The sequence below is a fragment of the Hirundo rustica genome, chromosome 25 (assembly GCF_015227805.2).
Source record: "Hirundo rustica isolate bHirRus1 chromosome 25, bHirRus1.pri.v3, whole genome shotgun sequence".
NCBI classification, from domain to species: Eukaryota; Metazoa; Chordata; class Aves; order Passeriformes; family Hirundinidae; genus Hirundo; species Hirundo rustica.
Window position 1 is genome coordinate 2319605 of NC_053474.1, and position 17411 is coordinate 2337015.

At 58.7% G+C, this 17411-nt stretch overlaps 2 protein-coding genes and 2 long non-coding RNA genes across 13 annotated transcripts; all 4 read left to right on the forward strand.

Moving 5' to 3' along the window:
• The first annotated feature begins 341 nt into the window (after window positions 1-341).
• LOC120763036 (uncharacterized) lies at window positions 342-2077 on the forward strand. Of its 2 annotated transcripts, none has more exons than XR_009208502.1 (5): window positions 342-470; window positions 752-804; window positions 1041-1100; window positions 1373-1414; window positions 1866-2077. It is a non-coding gene; the product is annotated as an uncharacterized LOC120763036 (long non-coding RNA). The 2 variants fall into 2 exon arrangements; XR_005704010.2 differs by having other exon boundaries at window positions 398-500.
• Window positions 2078-3233: 1156 nt separating this feature from the next.
• Window positions 3234-4987, forward strand: LOC120763037 (uncharacterized). Of its 2 annotated transcripts, none has more exons than XR_005704012.1 (5): window positions 3234-3328; window positions 3612-3664; window positions 3916-3984; window positions 4255-4332; window positions 4777-4987. It is a non-coding gene; the product is annotated as an uncharacterized LOC120763037 (long non-coding RNA). The 2 variants fall into 2 exon arrangements; XR_005704011.1 differs by having other exon boundaries at window positions 3255-3358.
• A 2478-nt stretch (window positions 4988-7465) lies between these two features.
• LOC120763001 (uncharacterized) lies at window positions 7466-11003 on the forward strand. The gene is made up of 5 exons (XM_058423574.1): window positions 7466-7573; window positions 8158-8247; window positions 9295-9345; window positions 9684-9845; window positions 10090-11003. Exons 2-5 carry the CDS (start codon window positions 8172-8174, stop codon window positions 10971-10973), a joined length of 1173 nt encoding a protein of 390 aa, XP_058279557.1. The 5' UTR covers window positions 7466-7573; window positions 8158-8171; the 3' UTR covers window positions 10974-11003.
• Window positions 11004-12061: 1058 nt separating this feature from the next.
• On the forward strand, window positions 12062-15395 carry LOC120763033 (interferon alpha-inducible protein 27-like protein 2A). Of its 8 annotated transcripts, none has more exons than XM_040086016.2 (7): window positions 12062-12434; window positions 12680-12733; window positions 12970-13029; window positions 13299-13325; window positions 14251-14301; window positions 14640-14801; window positions 15046-15395. In XM_040086016.2, exons 2-7 carry the CDS (start codon window positions 12730-12732, stop codon window positions 15135-15137), a joined length of 396 nt encoding a protein of 131 aa, XP_039941950.1. In that variant the 5' UTR covers window positions 12062-12434; window positions 12680-12729; the 3' UTR covers window positions 15138-15395. The 8 variants fall into 8 exon arrangements, with proteins under 8 accessions (XP_039941950.1, XP_039941952.1, XP_039941951.1 ...); XM_040086018.2 differs by having other exon boundaries at window positions 12062-12404; XM_040086017.2 differs by having other exon boundaries at window positions 12062-12404; window positions 12686-12733.
• Window positions 15396-17411: the final 2016 nt, after the last annotated feature.

The window sequence follows — 17411 nt, forward strand, 5'->3', positions numbered from 1 at the left end:
TTCCTTCCAAGCAGCCGGCTTCATGTCTTCACACTGCAGAAACTAGAAAGGCTCTGCTGACCCCCAGCTACCCCTCGAGCAGATTGGGATTGCCTTGAGCTATAAATGTTTTAAAGTTTAATAAAAATGCATTGCTGGTGTGGGTGTGTGTGGTGATGTTTGTTGTGCCATGGCTCAGGTAGGTGCCCCACACCTGGGGATTTGCCAGGAGGGGGTTGCAGCAGGCAGCGTTTCCAGCCCTGCTCCCTGTGCCCCTGCACAGCCAGGGTCCGAGCCCGAGGGCGGGAGAGCCGCAGTCCTGCTCTAGCAGAGACAGGAACATCAAGCGTTAAAGGGAAAGCGAAACTGAACGAGCGTTTCTCAGAAACGACGCAGAACTTCTCGAAAATATCCTGACCCATCCCTGCCCTTCCTATCGGGACTTTTCCGGCCGATCTTTGTCCCCTCAGAACACGACAAACACACAAGAGGTTGGTGGAGCGGGGAGCTGCGGTCCCGCGGTGCGTGTCTGGGGACAGCAGCCTTTCTCTGAGCGGGGAGCAGGAACGGGGGCTGCTCACCTCGCTGCACCGGCGGAGCAGCCCCCGAGCTCTGGGCCGGGCAGGAGCCGGGGCTGGGGCTGAGGGGTCTCTTCTTGGGAGGGGAGGGGGGATCCTGCTGCCTGGGACAGGGGTGGCTGCGGGCGGCTGTGCAAAGACCCGCTGACCCCACTTGCCGCCCGCGATAAAAATCTTGTCCTTGCTTCCCAAAGGACCCGGCTTCGGGCAGATTCCCAGCTCTCGCTCCCTCTCCAGCCCACCATGGGTAAGTTTGGTGGCTCGTGGGAGGCAGGCACAGGTCTTGCAGAGGGGGGTGCGGGGACCCTGGGTTTTGTCCCTTGTCCCCTCTCCTCCCGGGTGTCTGCAGGGCTGAAGAAGGGAGGGGCTGGGAGAGCTGCTGCTGCCGCCGGGCCCCTGCCGTGCCCGGCACAGGGCACTGGGCTCCAGCCGGGAGGAGCCTTGGTGCCCACACTCCTGTCCATCGGCCGTTTTCCTTCTTAGCCTTACCACCAGTCGCCGTTGTAGTCCTTCTGGGAGTCGCTGTGGGAGTTGTAATTGCAGGTGAGAGACTGTCACGAGATTAGCAACGTTTGGGTTTGCTTGGGGAGCTGCTGAGAGGGAAGGGGCAGCACTGGCCTGGAATTCTGCCTGCCCCCGCTGCTGCAGCCCTGCACACTGTTCCTCTCCTGCACCCATGGGCTGTCCCCGTCCCTGCAGCCCCAGCCCTCGCTCCCTGCTCTGGTCCCTGGGATCTTTTGGGGAGGTCGGTTCTGGTGGCTGGGGGAGATGGGGGTCACAGAGTGCACCCTAACACTGCTCTGACCTCCCTGCAGGAGTGGCAGCGATGGCAAATCGCCAGAGCCGGAATGCCACTGGTGCGTATTTCCATACTGGTGAATGGGGTGGGCAGGACTGCAATGGGTGGGAACACGGGGCTGCACCCTGCACCCTGAAGACAAAGTCACCCTTGAACCCCTGAATGGTCTGAGTGTGCCCAAACTGTGGGATAGGAATCAATGCCAATGTGGTGGGAAGGGCCAGGACCTGCTGGGGTAGGGGTCAGGGCTGAGGGCATCGGGGGCTGTGCAGGCAGGTGTCTGCTCTGGGGAGAGAACTCCTGTGTCCAGTGGCAGCAGTGCCCAGAGGCAGAAAGGGAGAGCAGCAAGGGGCTGGGTGTGCTCAGGGAGCAGAGCTTGCTGCAGGCCAACTCTGGCACAGACTGAGGAGACCCTTGCTGGAGAGACATTGCTGGCTGTCCCTGCCTCGTGCTGGTCCATCTGCAGGCAGCCTCGATGCTTCTGGGAAATGACACTCCTGTCTTCATAGGGGGAAACCAAAGTCATCCTGGCAAGAAAAAAACTCCTGATTACCACTACCAGTGATCAGGAACAGATTTGCTTCCTTCCAAGCAGCCGGCTTCATGTCTTCACACTGCAGGAATGGGAAAGCCCCCACTGATCCCCCACTACCCCTCGAGCAGATTGGGATTGCCTTGAGGTATAATGCTTTGAAAGCTTAATAAAAATGCATTGCTGGTGTGGGTGTGTGTGGTGATGTTTGTTGTGTCGTGGCTCCGGTAGGTGCCCCACACCTGGGGATGTGCCGTGCTCCAGGAGGGGGTTGCAGCAGGCAGCGTTTCCAGCCCTGCTCCCTGTGCCCCTGCACAGCCAGGGGCTGGCTGCCAGTGAGCCCTGACAGTCCTGGCAGTGGCTGGGACCCCGGCAGTGCTCCAGCAAATCCTCACGGCAGCGTGGCACTGCACTGCAGGGCCGGCAGAGCCCCAGGGGTGAAGTGGGGGCATCTCTGCAGCCTCGGGCTCAGGACACCCACTCAGTTTGATCTGGGCTGGGACAGGGCTGCTGCTCCTGCCAGACACGCTCGGCCCCAGCACTGCTCTTGGGCTGGGGACTTGTCTTGGGTCCTGGGAGCCGTGTCTGGGCTGCTCAGGGCTGGGTCCCTGAGGATGAACCATGCAGGAGCTCCTGGGGTGCTGGAGGAACATCCTGGGGGGAGCGTGGCTGTGTCGTGCTGTGCCCCACAGCAATGGTTGGTGTCTTGGGGGTCCACTGAGCTGGCCTGGTGACGTGAGGCTGTGCCTGGCACCCAGGGGCTCTCGGCAGGGAGCTGTGGCACGTGTGACTGTCACTGCAAAGGAGGTGGGCAGGGCCATGGGGGTGTGGGAGGTGGGTGCCCCCCTACCCTGGCACCATGTGCAGCAGCCTGAACCAGCTGCCCTGGCACATGGACAGATGTGGGGATGTGGAGTTTGGGGGTCCCGTGGGCTGCAGGGGGGCAGAGGAACGAGTTGAGTAGTGCAGGGAGTGGAGAAAGGAGGTGCAGAGTGGGGCTTTGGTTGGTTTTCGAGGCTGCCCGGTGGACAGGAGACAGACGGAGCAGCTGCAGCTCTGCTCTCCAGACTGCCCGGGGCCCTCGCCACAACCGCGGGGTTTCACCGGACGGGCAAAGCCCCGTGCTGGCACAGGAACCCTGGCACAGGCCCGAGGAGCCCCGGGCCGAAGCCTCCTTCCCCCGCAGCTCCCGCACCTCCCGGCCGGGGCCAAAGGGCTCCTGCGGGAACATCCCCAGGGTGCGAGCCCCGAGGACGGGAGAGCCGCAGTCCTGCTCTACCAGAGACAGGAACATCAAGCGTTAAAGGGAAAGGGAAACGGAGCGAGCGGTCTCAGAAATGACGCAAAACTTCTCGAAAATTCCCTAACCCGCCCCTGCACTCCATAACGGGACTTTTCCGGCCACTCTTGTCTCCTCCGAACACAACAAACACACAAGAGGTTGGTGGAGCGGGGAGCTGCGGTCCCGCGGTGCGTGTCTGGGGACAGCAGCCTTTCTCTGAGCGGGGAGCAGGAACGGGGGCTGCTCACCTCGCTGCACTGGCGGAGCAGCCCCCGAGCTCTGGGCCGGGCAGGAGCCGGGGCTGGGGCTGAGGGGTCTCTCCTTGGGAGGGGAGGGGGGATCCTGCTGCCTGGGACAGGGGTGGCTGCGGGCGGCTGTGCAAAGACCTGCTGACCCCACTTGCCTCGCACGGAAAAAAAATCTTGTTCTTCCTTCCCAAAGGACCCGGCTTCGAGAAGATTCCCAGCTCTCGCTCCCTCTCCTGCCGACCATGGGTAAGTTTGGTGGCTCGTGGGGTTGGTGTCCTGGGACATCCAGTGGAACAGATCGGAGGGGGCGCGGGGACCCTGGGGTTTGTCCCTTGTCCCCTCTCCTCCCGGGTGTCTGCTGGCCTGAAGAAGCGAGGGGCTGGGAGAGCTGCTGCTGCCGCCGGGCCCCTGCCGTGCCCGGCACAGGGCACTGGGCTCCAGCCGGGAGTTTTAGTTCTCCGCTCCTGTCCATCTGCCATTTTCCTTCTTATTTGCAGTTGTGATCGCCATTGCAATCGCAGCCGCCTTTGGATTTACAGTACTCGTCGCTGGATTTACAATTGTCGGTGAGAGTCTGGCACGGGAAGAGGTTCATTTGGGGAGCTGCTGAGAGGGAAGGGGCAGCACTGGCCTGGAATTCTGCCTGCCCCCGCTGCTGCAGCCCTGCACACTGTTCCTCTCCTGCACCCATGGGCTGTCCCCGTCCCTGCAGCCCCAGCCCTCGCTCCCTGCTCTGGTCCCTGGGTGCTTTTGTGGAGGCTGGTTCTGGTGGCTGGGGGATAGGGGGAGATGTTGATTACACACCACATCCGAATGCTGTTCTTTCCTCCCTACAGCCGTGGTAAACGGTATGGGGATGAGCATGAGTGCAAGGGGGTCTCGCAGTGGATCTTTTGACTTCTTTTTTGACGTTGGTGAGTGGGGAGGGCCGGGGAGCTGGGCTGTGCTGGTTGGGAACACGGGATTGCACCCTGGGATTCCTCTGAAGCCAAAGTCACCCTTGAACCCCTGAATGGTCTGAGTGTGCCCAAACTGTGGGATAGGGATCAATGCCAATGTGGTGGGAAGAGCCAGGACCTGCTGGGGTAGGGGTCAGGGCTGAGGGCATCGGGGGCTGTGCAGGCAGGTGTCTGCTCTGGGGAGGGAACTCCTGTGTCCAGTGGCAGCAGTGCCAGAGGCAGAAAGGGAGAGCAGCAAGGGGCTGGGTGTGCTCAGGGAGCAGAGCTTGCTGCAGGCCAATTCTGGCACAGCCTGAGGAGACCCTTGCTGGAGAGACATTGCTGGCTGTCCCTGCCTCGTGCTGGTCCATCTGCAGGCAGCCTCAATGCTTCTGGGAAATGACACTCCTATCTTCATAGGGGGAAACCAAAGCCATCCTGGCAAGAAAGCTGATTAACTGTACCAGTGAAGAGAAACAGATTTGCTTCCTTCTAAGCAACCGTCTTCATGTCTTCACACTGCAGAAACTGGAAAGTCTCTGCTGACCCCCAGCTGCCCCTCAAGCAGATTGGGATTGCCTTGAGCTATAAATGTTTTAAAGTTTAATAAAAATGCATTGCTGGTGTGGAAGTGTGTGGTGATGTTTGTTGTGTCGTGGCTCCGGTAGGTGCCCCACACCTGGGGATGTGCCGTGCTCCAGGAGGGGGTTGCAGCAGGCAGCGTTTCCAGCCCTGCTCCCTGTGCCCCTGCACAGCCAGGGGCTGGCTGCCAGTGAGCCCTGACAGTCCTGGCAGTGGCTGGGACCCCGGCAGTGCTCCAGCAAATCCTCACGGCAGCGTGGCACTGCACTGCAGGGCCGGCAGAGCCCCAGGGGTGAAGTGGGGGCATCTCTGCAGCCTCAGGCTCAGGACACCCACTCAGTTTGGTCTGGGCTGGGACAGGGCTGCTGCTCCTGCCAGACACGCTCGGCCCCAGCACTGCTCTTGGGCTGGGTGCTTGTCTTGGGTCCTGGGAGCCGTGTCTGGGCTGCTCAGGGCTGGGTCCCTGAGGATGAACCATGCAGGAGCTCCTGGGGTGCTGGAGGAACATCCTGGGGGGAGCGTGGCTGTGTCGTGCTGTGCCCCACAGCAATGGTTGGTGTCTTGGGGGTCCACTGAGCTGGCCTGGTGACGTGAGGCTGTGCCTGGCACCCAGGGGCTCCTTGCAGGGAGCTGTGGCACGTGTGGCTGTCACTGCAAAGGAGGTGGGCAGGGCCATGGGGGTGTGGGAGGTGGGTGCCCCTCTACCCTGGCACCATGTGCAGCAGGCTGGACCGACTGCTCTGGCACATGGACAGATGTGGGGATGTGGAATTTGGGGATCTTGGGGGTGCAGGGAATATGTTGGTGCACCCTGACCCAGCACAGCAGCAGTAGCAGCAGGGGGGACCCAGACAAGCCAAGAGCCAGGGCCATGGGGGATTCCCCCTGTGGAAGTGGCTCCAAGCACAGGCACACGCCTGTGCCATCCATCCGTGCTGGCCCCTGTGGGCTCACAGGACGTGGCCCTTGGCCGTGTCCCCATCTCCTCACAGGTGCAGCTCCCCAGGTGCCCCCACAGCTCAAACCGCTGAGCCTCGGCTGCATCCCGGAGCATCCCATCACACTCAAAGGCAGCAAAAGCCCCCAGACACCATCCCGAGCACCCTCCAGCCACTGAGGGGCTCTGGGTCCCAGGTACACACGGCTTGGCCACGGCTCCAAACACGAGGAGCTCCGAGGTGGCTGCGGGCGCAGGGGCCATACGGGCAGTGCCTCAGCTGGGCTGCTCCGGGCAGAGGCTGCTGACGGGACTGGGGGTGGGCAGCAGGTGCTCCCCACAGCCCTGTACATCCTCTGGCTTCACCATGGCCACTGCCTCCTTCCAGGCACTGCATAACTTTCTTAGAAACTCTGTTTGATTCACCTTGTGCCGCTGGCAGGTGACAGACTGGGTTTGCACGTGCTGTGTGTCCCATGCTGTGCCCCGTGTGTGCATGAACCTCAGGGCTCCCCCCACACTCAGCTGCGTTTCAGTTCCTGTATTCTCTCCATTATTTACCTCAAATACAAGCATGATGTGTGTTGGCAAAAAAGGCAGCAAAATATTTCCCCAGCTTCCTGAGCTTTGACCTTCTATGGTGTTGCCAGGAACATGTCCAGGGCCTGGGGTGGCCACGGGAGCAGAGTCCAGGTCCAGGAGTGCCCTGCACTGCCCTGGCTGTGGGGACACCTGACGGGAGCAGGGAGATGAGATCTGGGGATCTGCTCCTCGCTGGGGTGTTTCCCTGGCTATGGGGGATGGTGGGGGCCCTATGCTTAGTCCAGGCCAGCTGGGGGGCCCTGGGCTGATTTTTCTTCCTCAGGACTCCTCACAACTGTTGGTCAGTGTGCTGGGACTGGGCTAGAGGGAATTTTCCTCCCGGGGCTTCTCTGTGGCTGTGCTTGGCGTTCGTGCCGACTGCGGGGTTGATGATTCTGAGATGTTTTTTCAGTGCTGAGCTTCCCCAGAGCCAAGGCTTTTCCTGCCCCTCCCATGGCCATGCTGGGGAGGGATTTGGGAGTGTATGGGAGGCTGGGAGGAGACCTGACAGAGACCTGACCAATGGGATATCCCAGGATGTGTGACATGAATGAGTGGACAAAGGAGAGGGCACTTGTTATGATGGCATTTCTCACCCTACGGGGCTCTGTTCTCCTGGAGGTGCTGGACCCCTCCCAGCCTACGGGAAGGCAGGGAATGAATTCTTGGGTTCGCTTTTCTTGAGTGCACCTCTTTTGCTTTCCTTATTAGACTGTTTATTTCAATCCACGAGTTTGCTGGATTTTACCCTTCCACTGTCTTTCCTGATCCCGCCGGGAGGTGAAGGGGTTGGGGGGGCGGGATGAGCAAGCGGCTGCGAGATGCTCGGGGCTGGCTGGGGTGAAGCCACCACAGCCACCAAGGCTCCGAACAGTGCTCTCTTGGGCTGCCGTGCCGTGACCCCTCGGTACGCACCGGGACCCTGGCAGCTGTCTGCCGTGACCCCGCACCCTGGTGCCCCGGCTGGGACCTCCACCTCTGTCCCGTGTCCTCCTTGCTCTACCTGACCCCCCCGAATAAAGGCTCAGGCTCTGCCTTCTTCCCGGGCGTGGCTGGGGCAGGGCGGCCGCAGGGCGAGCATCGGAACCGTTCCAGTCCAGCGGGCACTGCGGGCAGGTGAGCAACGCCGCGGGCAGGTGAGCAACGCCGCGGGCAGGTGAGCAACGCCGCGGGCAGGTGGGCACTGCGGGCAGGTGGGCAACGCCGCGGGCAGGTGAGCAACGCCGCGGGCAGGTGGGCACTGCGGGCAGGTGGGCACTGCGGGCAGGTGGGCACTGCGGGCAGGTGAGCAACGCCGCGGGCAGGTGGGCACTGCGGGCAGGTGGGCAACGCCGCGGGCAGGTGGGCACTGCGGGCAGGTGGGCACTGCGGGCAGCAAGGGCAGCGAGGGCAGCGCTGCTGCCTTCCCTCTTTCACCTTCCTGTCCTCTTCCTCTTTTCCACTTGCTCTTCTCCCTCCTGCTCTCTGGTCTTTTTCTCCCTTAGCCGAGAGACAGAGGCAAAGGAGCTGCACTGGAGCAGCTGCCCAAGAGGGTAAAGGTCTGGCACTCGGGTTCACTGCCAGGTTGGGTGCTGCGAGTGCTGGGGCCAGAGAGACCCAGGGCGCTGCTGTGAGGGAGGGGCAGCACTGGCCTGGAGCTGCAGGTTTCTCTCTTGGTGCCAAAATTGGGCTGACATCTATCCCGCTGTCACTCGGTGCAGGAGACTCTGCCAAGATGACCAAGAAGCCAGATAAGGAACCCAAGAAGGAGACAACTTCAGATGAGAAATCTGAGGATGAGACAACTTCAGGTGAGGAATCTGGGGATGAGACGACTTCAGATGAGGAATCTGGGGATGAGACAACTCCGGGTGATGAGCCCAAGAATGAGACAAATCCTGGTGGCAAACCTGGGGATAAGCCTAGTCCAGGTAAAGTGCAGCAGGATGTTTAGGTTAGACATCAGGAAAAAAAATTCCACTGAAAGAGTGATTGGACACTGGAATCTTCTACCTAAGGAGGTGGTAGAGTCATTATCCCTGGATGTGTTCTTAAAAAGACTGGACGTGGCACTCAGCGCCATGGTTTAGTTGATGTGGAGGTGTTAGGTCATAGGTTGGACTTGATGATCTTAAAGGTCTTTTCCAACCCAGTTCAGTCTGTCATTCTCTGTGACTTCTCAAGGGAAGCCAAGCAGATGCCTGATCCCAAGATCCCAGCCAGGCAGCCTGGTGGCACGGGGAAGCCCCAGCAGCTTGGCCACCCTCTGAAGAGCTGGGGATGTGCTGGAGTGATAGGTGCCCCAAAAGCAAATGTGCATTGCAGGTGGGGCTGTAATGGTGGCGGGAGTGCAGTCAGAGCCCAGGTACCTGCTAAGTGCCTTGGGATTTTCTGTGCTCCAGGAGGGGATTCCAGTGGGCAGTGTTTCCACCCCTGCTCTTTGTCTTCCTGCACAGGGAGGGACTGGCAAGGCAGTGGGTGGGTTTGTTATGAACTCTGATTCATTTTGTGCTGGTGGCAGGTGACAGACTGGGCTGACACCTGCCATGTGTCCCTTGCTGTTCTGGGTTGGTGGGTGTGGTGGGCAGAGCAGGGCAGATCAGGATGGGTGGGCACTCTGGGCTGTGCCCCTTCTCCCTTCTCCTCCCAGCCCCGGGGGCAGTGGGACCCACCCCACCAGTGGCCTCTTCCCAGGGGTCTTCAGGGGCTGGGGCCAGAAGAAGGCAGGGGGAGGCTGGAGGAGCTGCTGCTGGCTCTGGGATCCTGCTCTGCCCAGCACAGAGTGCTCAGCACTGCTCAGGAGAGCTTTGCTGCCTGTGCTCTTGTCCCTCCTGCCCTCCTATCATTTTCTTTCTCAGGGAATAATGGGAGTGGTTTTGGAGCTGCCATTGGAGCCGCATTGGGAGCAGGTGAGGGTCTGACACAGGATGAGCAGCGCTCGGGTTCACTGCCCGGTCCCAGCCTGGTGTGGTCCTGGGGTCTGGGCTGGGGGCTGCAAGTAGCAGGACTGGGGAGAAGTGGGGTGCAGGCAGGGTGGAGGAGGCACTGGCCTGGAATTCTGCCTGCCCCCGCTGCTGCAGCCCTGCACACTGTTCCTCTCCTGCACCCATGGGCTGTCCCCGTCCCTGCAGCCCCAGCCCTCGCTCCCTGCTCTGGTCCCTGGGTGCTTTTGGGGAGGCCGGTTCTGGTGGCAGGGGGAGATGGGGGTCACAGAGAGCACCCTAACACTGCTCTGCCCTCCCTGCAGGAGTGGCTCTGGTTGGCCTCCCGGTGGCTCTCGGCGCGCTGGGGTTCACAGGAGCCGGCATCGCCGCTGGCTCCATCGCTGCCAAGATGATGTCGGCCGCTGCCATCGCCAACGGAGGTGGAGTGGCTGCTGGCAGCACCGTGGCTGTGCTGCAGTCGGTCGGTGAGTGGGGAGGGCAGGGGATCTGGGCTTTATCTGCATGGCAGGGAACACAGGCTTGTATCCTGGGCTGGCTCTAGAGCTCTAGAGCCAGAGCAGCCCCTGAACTCCTCGCTGGTGTGAATTGCTCCAAACGCTGGGCTCTCGCTGCCCAGGAGGAATCCTTGGCTGGCTGTGCCCAGTGCTCGGTCCCTCAGCAGGCAGCCTCGATGCTCCTGGGACTTCACACCTTGATCTCTCTTTGCAGGAGCTGCAGGTTTATCTCTTGGTGCCAAAATTGGGCTGACATCTGTCCTGAGCTCAGCTGGTGCAGCAGGTGGTGCCTGGCTGTCCAAGCGGGAGAAACCTCCAAACGACAAACCACCAAGTGATAAACCACCAAGTGACAAACCGCCAAGCGACAAACCGCCAAGCAATGAACCTCCAAGAGATGAACCTCCAAGAAACAAACCTCCAAGAGATGAATCTCCAAGAGACAAACCTCCAAGAGAAAAACCTCCAAGAGACAAATCTCCAAGAGATGAACCTCCAAGAGATGAAACTCCAAGAGATAAACCTCCAAGAGATAAACCTCCAAGAGAAAAACCTCCAAGAAACAAACCTCCAAGAGATAAACCTCCAAGAGAAAAACCTCCAAGAAACAAACCTCCAAGAGACAAACCTCCAAGAGACAAACCTCCAAGAAACAAAACTCCAAGAGACAAACCGCCAAGAGACGATCCTCCAAGAGACGATCCTCCAAGTGACAAACCTCCAACAGATGAACGTCCAAGAAACAAACCTCCAAGAGATAAACCTCCAAGAGACAATCCTCCAAGAGAAAAACCTCCAAGAGACAATCCTCCAAGTGATGAACCTCCAAGAAACAAACCTCCAAGAGACAAACCTCCAAGAGACAAACCTCCAAGAAACAAAACTCCAAGAGATAAACCTCCAAGAGACAATCCTCCAAGTGATGAACCTCCAAGAAACAAACCTCCAAGAGACAAACCTCCAAGAGACAAACCTCCAAGAAACAAAACTCCAAGAGACAAACCGCCAAGAGACGATCCTCCAAGAGACGATCCTCCAAGAGACAAACCTCCAAGAAACAAACCTCCAAGAGACGAACCTCCAAGAGACAAACCTTGAAGGCTAAGAATCAAGACAACCAAGCTGGGGTGTGTGGCTTGGGCTGCCCAAATCCACTTGGACCTGCCAAGATTAAAATCATGTTCTTGGGACTCATTTTGAGATTTGGGGTGTAAAGCTCTGGCTAAATTCACTCCCTCATTGTCATAAATTCCCTTTTCCCACCTGGCAGGGGAAAGTCAAGTATCCCTTCTTTAATAAAAGCTGGATGTCTGCTGAGACTCCATCAGCTTAGGGAATGTGACATCCAATGAGGAATCCAAACTGCCGGAGTTCCTTTGAGCCTTTATCACCTTAAAAACCATTCTGAATCGGTGCAACACTCCCTGGAGCAGAGTGAGCACCGGTGCCAGTGGCTGAGCATCAAGGACCTCCTCAGGGTGATGTTTTGAATATAAAACCATAAATCTTAGGGATTTAATATTTATATTAATGTTTGCATCTCTGCAACCTCGGGCTCAGGACACCCACTCAGTTTGATCTGGGCTGGGACAGGGCTGCTGCTCCTGCCAGACACGCTCGGCCCCACCACTGCTCTTGGGCTGGGGACTTGTCTTGGGTGCTGGGAGCCGTGTCTGGGCTGCTCAGGGCTGGGTCCCTGAGGATGAACCATGCAGGAGCTCCTGGGGTGCTGGAGGAACATCCTGGGGGGAGCGTGGCTGTGTCGTGCTGTGCCCCACAGCAATGGTTGGTGTCTTGGGGGTCCACTGAGCTGGCCTGGTGACGTGAGGCTGTGCCTGGCACCCGGGGGCTCTCGGCAGGGAGCTGTGGCACGTGTGGCTGTCACTGCAAAGGAGGTGGGCAGGGCCATGGGGGTGTGGGAGGTGGGTGCCCCCCTACCCTGGCACCATGTGCAGCAGCCTGAACCAGCTGCTCTGGCACATGGACAGATGTGGGGATGTGGAGTTTGGGGGTCCCGTGGGCTGCAGGGGGGCAGAGGAACGAGTTGGGTAGTGCAGGGAGTGGAGGAAGGAGGTGCAGAGTGGGGCTTTGGTCGGTTTTCGAGGCTGCCCGGTGGACAGGAGACAGACGGAGCAGCTGCAGCTCTGCTCTCCAGACTGCCCGGGGCCCTCGCCACAACCACGGGGTTTCACCGGACGGGCAAAGCCCCGTGCTGGCACAGGAACCCTGGCACAGGCCTGAGGAGCCCCGGGCCGAAGCCTCCTTCCCCCGCAGCTCCCGCACCTCCCGGCCGGGGCCAAAGGGCTCCTGCGGGAACATCCCCAGGGTGCGAGCCCCGAGGACGGGAGAGCCGCAGTCCTGCTCTAGCAGAGACAGGAACATCAAGCGCTAAAGGGAAAGCGAAACTGAGCGAGCGTTTCTCAGAAATGACGCAGAATTTCTCGAAAATATCCTGACCCGCCCCTGCGCTCCCTATCGGGACTTTTCCGGCCACTCTTGTCTCCTTGGAACACAACAGACTCAGAAGAGGTTGGTGGAGCGGGGAGCTGCGGTCCCGCGGTGCGTGTCTGGGGACAGCAGCCTTTCTCTGAGCGGGGAGCAGGAACGGGGGCTGCTCACCTCGCTGCACCGGCGGAGCAGCCCCCGAGCTCTGGGCCGGGCAGGAGCCGGGGCTGGGGCTGAGGGGTCTCTTCTTGGGAGGGGAGGGGGGATCCTGCTGCCTGGGACAGGGGGGGCTGCGGGCGATCGTGCAGGGCAGCAAAGACCCGCTGACGGAAAAAAAATCTTGATTTTGCTTCACAAAGAACTAGGTATAGGAAGACTCAATCAGCTCTCGCTCCCTCTCCAGCCCACCATGGGTAAGTTTGGTGGCTCGTGGGAGGCAGGCACAGGTCTTGCAGAGGGGGGCGCGGGGACCCTGGGGTTTGTCCCTTGTCCCCTCTCCTCCCGGGTGTCTGCAGGGCTGAAGAAGGGAGGGGCTGGGAGAGCTGCTGCTGCCGCCGGGCCCCTGCCGTGCCCGGCACAGGGCACTGGGCTCCAGCCGGGAGGAGCCTTGGTGCCCACACTCCTGTACATCTGCTGTTTTTCTTCTCAGGTGGAGGTACAGTCACCGTTGCAATCGTCACTGTACTCCTCATTGGATCTGCAGTTGTAGGTGAGAGTCTGGCACGGGAAGAGATTCACTTGGGGAGCTGCTGAGAGGGAAGGGGCAGCACTGGCCTGGAATTCTGCCTGCCCCCGCTGCTGCAGCCCTGCACACTGTTCCTCTCCTGCACCCATGGGCTGTCCCCGTCCCTGCAGCCCCAGCCCTCGCTCCCTGCTCTGGTCCCTGGGTGCTTTTGGGGAGGTCGGTTCTGGGGGATAAGGGGAGATGTGGGTCACAGAGATATGGGACACCCTAACTCTGTGCTATCTTCCCTGAAGCAGCAGCAGCAAAGGATCGCGATGATGGTGAGTGGGGAGGGCCGGGGAGCTGGGCTGTGCTGGGAACACGGGATTGCACCCTGGGATTCCTCTGAAGCCAAAGCAGCCCTTGAACCCCTCAGTGGTCTGAGTCGGCCCAAACTGTGGGATAGGGATCAATGCCAATGTGGTGGGAAGAGCCAGGACCTGCTGGGGTAGGGGTCAGGGCTGAGGGCATCGGGGGCTGTGCAGGCGGGTGTCTGCCCTGGGGAGGGAACTCCTGTGTCCAGTGGCAGCAGTGCCCAGAGGCAGAAAGGGAGAGCAGCAAGGGGCTGGGTGTGCTCAGGGAGCAGAGCTTGCTGCAGGCCAACTCTCTGGCACAATTTGGGGAGACCCTTGCTGGAGCGCAGATTTCCAGGTGCCCCCGCAGCCCAAACCACTGAGCCTCAGCTGCACCCCGGGGCATCCTAACACCCACAAAGCCCAGCCAACCCCCCTCAACACACCAGCCTGAGCATACTCCAACCACTGAGGGGCTCTGGGTTTGAGGCACACATGGGTTTGCCACGGCTCCAAACACGAGGCGCTCTGAGCTCCGGGGTGGCTGCAGGCACAGGGGCCATACAGGCAATGCAGGTGACAGACTGGGCTGACACGTGCCATGTGTCCCTTGCTGTTCTGGGTTGGTGGGTGTGGTGGGCAGAGCAGGGCAGATCAGGATGGGTGGGCACTCTGGGCTGTGCCCCTTCTCCCTTCTCCTCCCAGCCCCGGGGGCAGTGGGACCCACCCCACCAGTGGCCTCTTCCCAGGGGTCTTCAGAGGCCGGGGCCAGAAGAAGGTGGGGGGAGGCTGGAGGAGCTGCTGCTGGCTCTGGGGTCCTGCTCTGCCCAGCACAGAGTGCTCAGCACTGCTCAGGAGAGCTTTGCTGCCTGTGCTCTTGTCCCTTCTGCCCTCCTATCATTTTCTTTCTCAGGGAATAATGGGAGTGGTTTTGGAGCTGCCATTGGAGCCGCATTGGGAGCAGGTGAGGGTCTGGCGCTGGATGAGCAGCGCTCGGGTTCACTGCCCAGTCCCAGCCTGGTGTGGTCCTGGGGTCTGGGCTGGGGGCTGCAAGTAGCAGGGCTGGGGAGAATTGGGGTGCAGGCAGGGTGGAGGAGGCACTGGCCTGGAATTCTGCCTGCCCCCGCTGCTGCAGCCCTGCACACTGTTCCTCTCCTGCACCCATGGGCTGTCCCCGTCCCTGCAGCCCCAGCCCTCGCTCCCTGCTCTGGTCCCTGGGTGCTTTTGGGGAGGCCGGTTCTGGTGGCAGGGGGAGATGTGGGTCACAGAGAGCACCCTAACACTGCTCTGCCCTCCCTGCAGGAGTGGCTCTGGTTGGCCTCCCAGTGGCTATCGGCGCGCTGGGGTTCACAGGAGCCGGCATCGCCGCTGGCTCCATCGCTGCCAAGATGATGTCGGCCGCTGCCATCGCCAACGGAGGTGGAGTGGCTGCTGGCAGCACCGTGGCTGTGCTGCAGTCGGTCGGTGAGTGGGGAGGGCAGGGGATCTGGGCTTTATCTGCATGGCAGGGAACACAGGCTTGTATCCTGGGCTGGCTCTAGAGCTCTAGAGCCAGAGCAGCCCCTGAACTCCTCGCTGGTGTGAATTGCTCCAAACGCTGGGCTCTCGCTGCCCAGGAGGAATCCTTGGCTGGCTGTGCCCAGTGCTCGGTCCCTCAGCAGGCAGCCTCGATGCTCCTGGGACTTCACACCTTGATCTCTCTTTGCAGGAGCTGCAGGTTTATCTCTTGGTGCCAAAATTGGGCTTACAACTGCCCTGGGCTTAGCTGGTGCAGCAAGCGGCGAATGCGTGTCTGAGTGAAAGAAACCTCCAGGTGACAAAGCTAAAAAAGGACAAAAATCCAAGTGACAAACCCAAGAAAAAGTAACTAGATGAGAAACATGAAGAGGAAACAACTCCAGGCAAGGAAGCCAAGAGAAGCCAAGCAGTTGCGATGCACAATGGCACAATGGCACAAAGCCCCACAGACCCCTCAGCGTTTTGCCTTCCCTTATAAAAGCTTTGGATTCTCTTGTTCAGGAGTGCCCTGAAGCCAATAAAGCCACTTTGCCTGCAGCAGAGATGGTGTTTCTGTGTCACTTCAGCTCTTGGGTGATGGTGGCATTAGAGGGTGACAGAGCAGAGGGGATGTTCGGCCCCCAGCACTGACCCACTCGCTGATGGTGCCCCCAGTTCCCCTGCACTCGGTTTGGGGCAGGTGTGGAGTTACAGCCCACGCCAGAGGAACAAAGCCGAGTGTGAATGGGAACACCACGTGGGAACCACCAGGGGCTGCTGTGCAGGTGATCAGCTGCAATTTTAACTGTGGCTTAAAAGCTGCTGAGCCCTCCTCATATGAAATCTGTGAGGTTCTGCTTTTCAACAGTGTATTGGTTATGCAAACGGCTTTTAGATTCCAGCATCATATAGGAAAGGAGGATGGATGCACTCTTTTATTAAGGTTAAAGGTTTTTAATCACTTTTTTTCAGAATACAGATACGATTGAAACAAAAACTATTTTGAGGGTCTCAATAATTCACTGATTAATACCATACATTGAACTCTATAAATTCTCGTATAAGAAAATGTCTGTTTAATATAGGTTACGATGCACTGGTGAGCTAGTTACATCTTCTGAAGTAACACTTTGCAATTTTATAGCACCTTTCATCACGGGGCTGCAAAGCATCCTATGGAATTCTGCCTCATAATGCCCAAACGAGGTAGGAAAGTCTGGCCAATTTACAGAGGGTACAACCGAGGTACAGATTGGAAAGGACAAGACGTGAGGTGTCATCGATCCTCAGGAGTGACGGGAAGTGTGTGCTGAGGCTGGGGGATGAGTCGGCGGCTTAGCTGGGGAGAAAGTTCAGGTGCCACCACCCTCACCCTTCTGTCCAAAGCTGCAGCTCCCAGCAGGTCAAAAAGACCTTTTCAAATGGCTCTGGCTGTTTGTGGTATAAATATGCAGAAGAGAGGATAAAAAGCCCAGGACTCGCAGGCCCAAGCCCCTCTGTTGACATATCCAAAGGCTAAGAATCGAGACAACCAAGCTGGGGTGTGTGGCTTGGGCTGCCCAAATCCACTTGGACCTGCCAAGATTAAAATCATGTTCTTGGGATTCATTTTGAGATTTGGGGTGTAAAGCTCTGGCTAAATTCACTTCCTCATTGTCATAAATTCCCTTCTCCCACCTGGCAGGGGAAAGTCAGGTATCCCAGGTTTTGTTTCTTTAATAAAAGCTGGATGTCTGCTGAGACTCCATCAGCTTAGGGAATGTGACATCCAATGAGGAATCCAAACTGCCGGAGTTCCTTTGAGCCTTTATCACCTTAAAAACCATTCTGAATCTGTGCAACACTCCCTGGAGCAGAGTGAGCACCGGTGCCAGTGGCTGAGCATCAAGGACCTCCTCAGGGTGATGTTTTGTATATAAAACCATAAATCTTAGGGACTTAATATTTATATTAATGTTTTGCCATGTACCATCAATTACCTGCTTCCCCAAAGCACCTTCCCAGCACCTTGCCACAGCTCTTCTGCCACTTGCTCTTCCTGTCATGTCCAAAATTGTTCCCTCTGAAAGCACAACACAACAGAAAACTTCTGGAATGCTCTTTGGGATTGTGGTGGGGAAGCTGGGGATAATAAGGCAAGTTCTTATAGCTCTGCTGCTGGATGAAGATGGTGCCAGTGGTCACACTAAATGAGTGATTTCTTCCTTAGTTTTAAAAAAAAATCCACCTGGAAAAGGGCTGGGGTCAACTTCCTAACAAACACAGAGATAGTGTGCAAAACCATTTGACCCCCCCATAGTTTGCAAGCCAATTGTTTCCTCCTGGGGAAGATGCAAAAGCAGAGTCAGTCCTACCTGCCCAGCTCTGTGGCCCTGGTGCTGGACCAAAGGGATTTCCCTGTAATGCAGAGGAGGGGATCCTGTGGGGATTCCTCCGTCACGTCACCTGTTGGAGGTGTGAAGCTCTGGCAACACGAGACAAGACTTGCAGCTCTCGGAGGCACAACACACCCATTTCAGTGCTCTCAAAACTCCTTCTAGCCTTTCTCCTCAGCAATGGTCTGTGATTTTTACATAC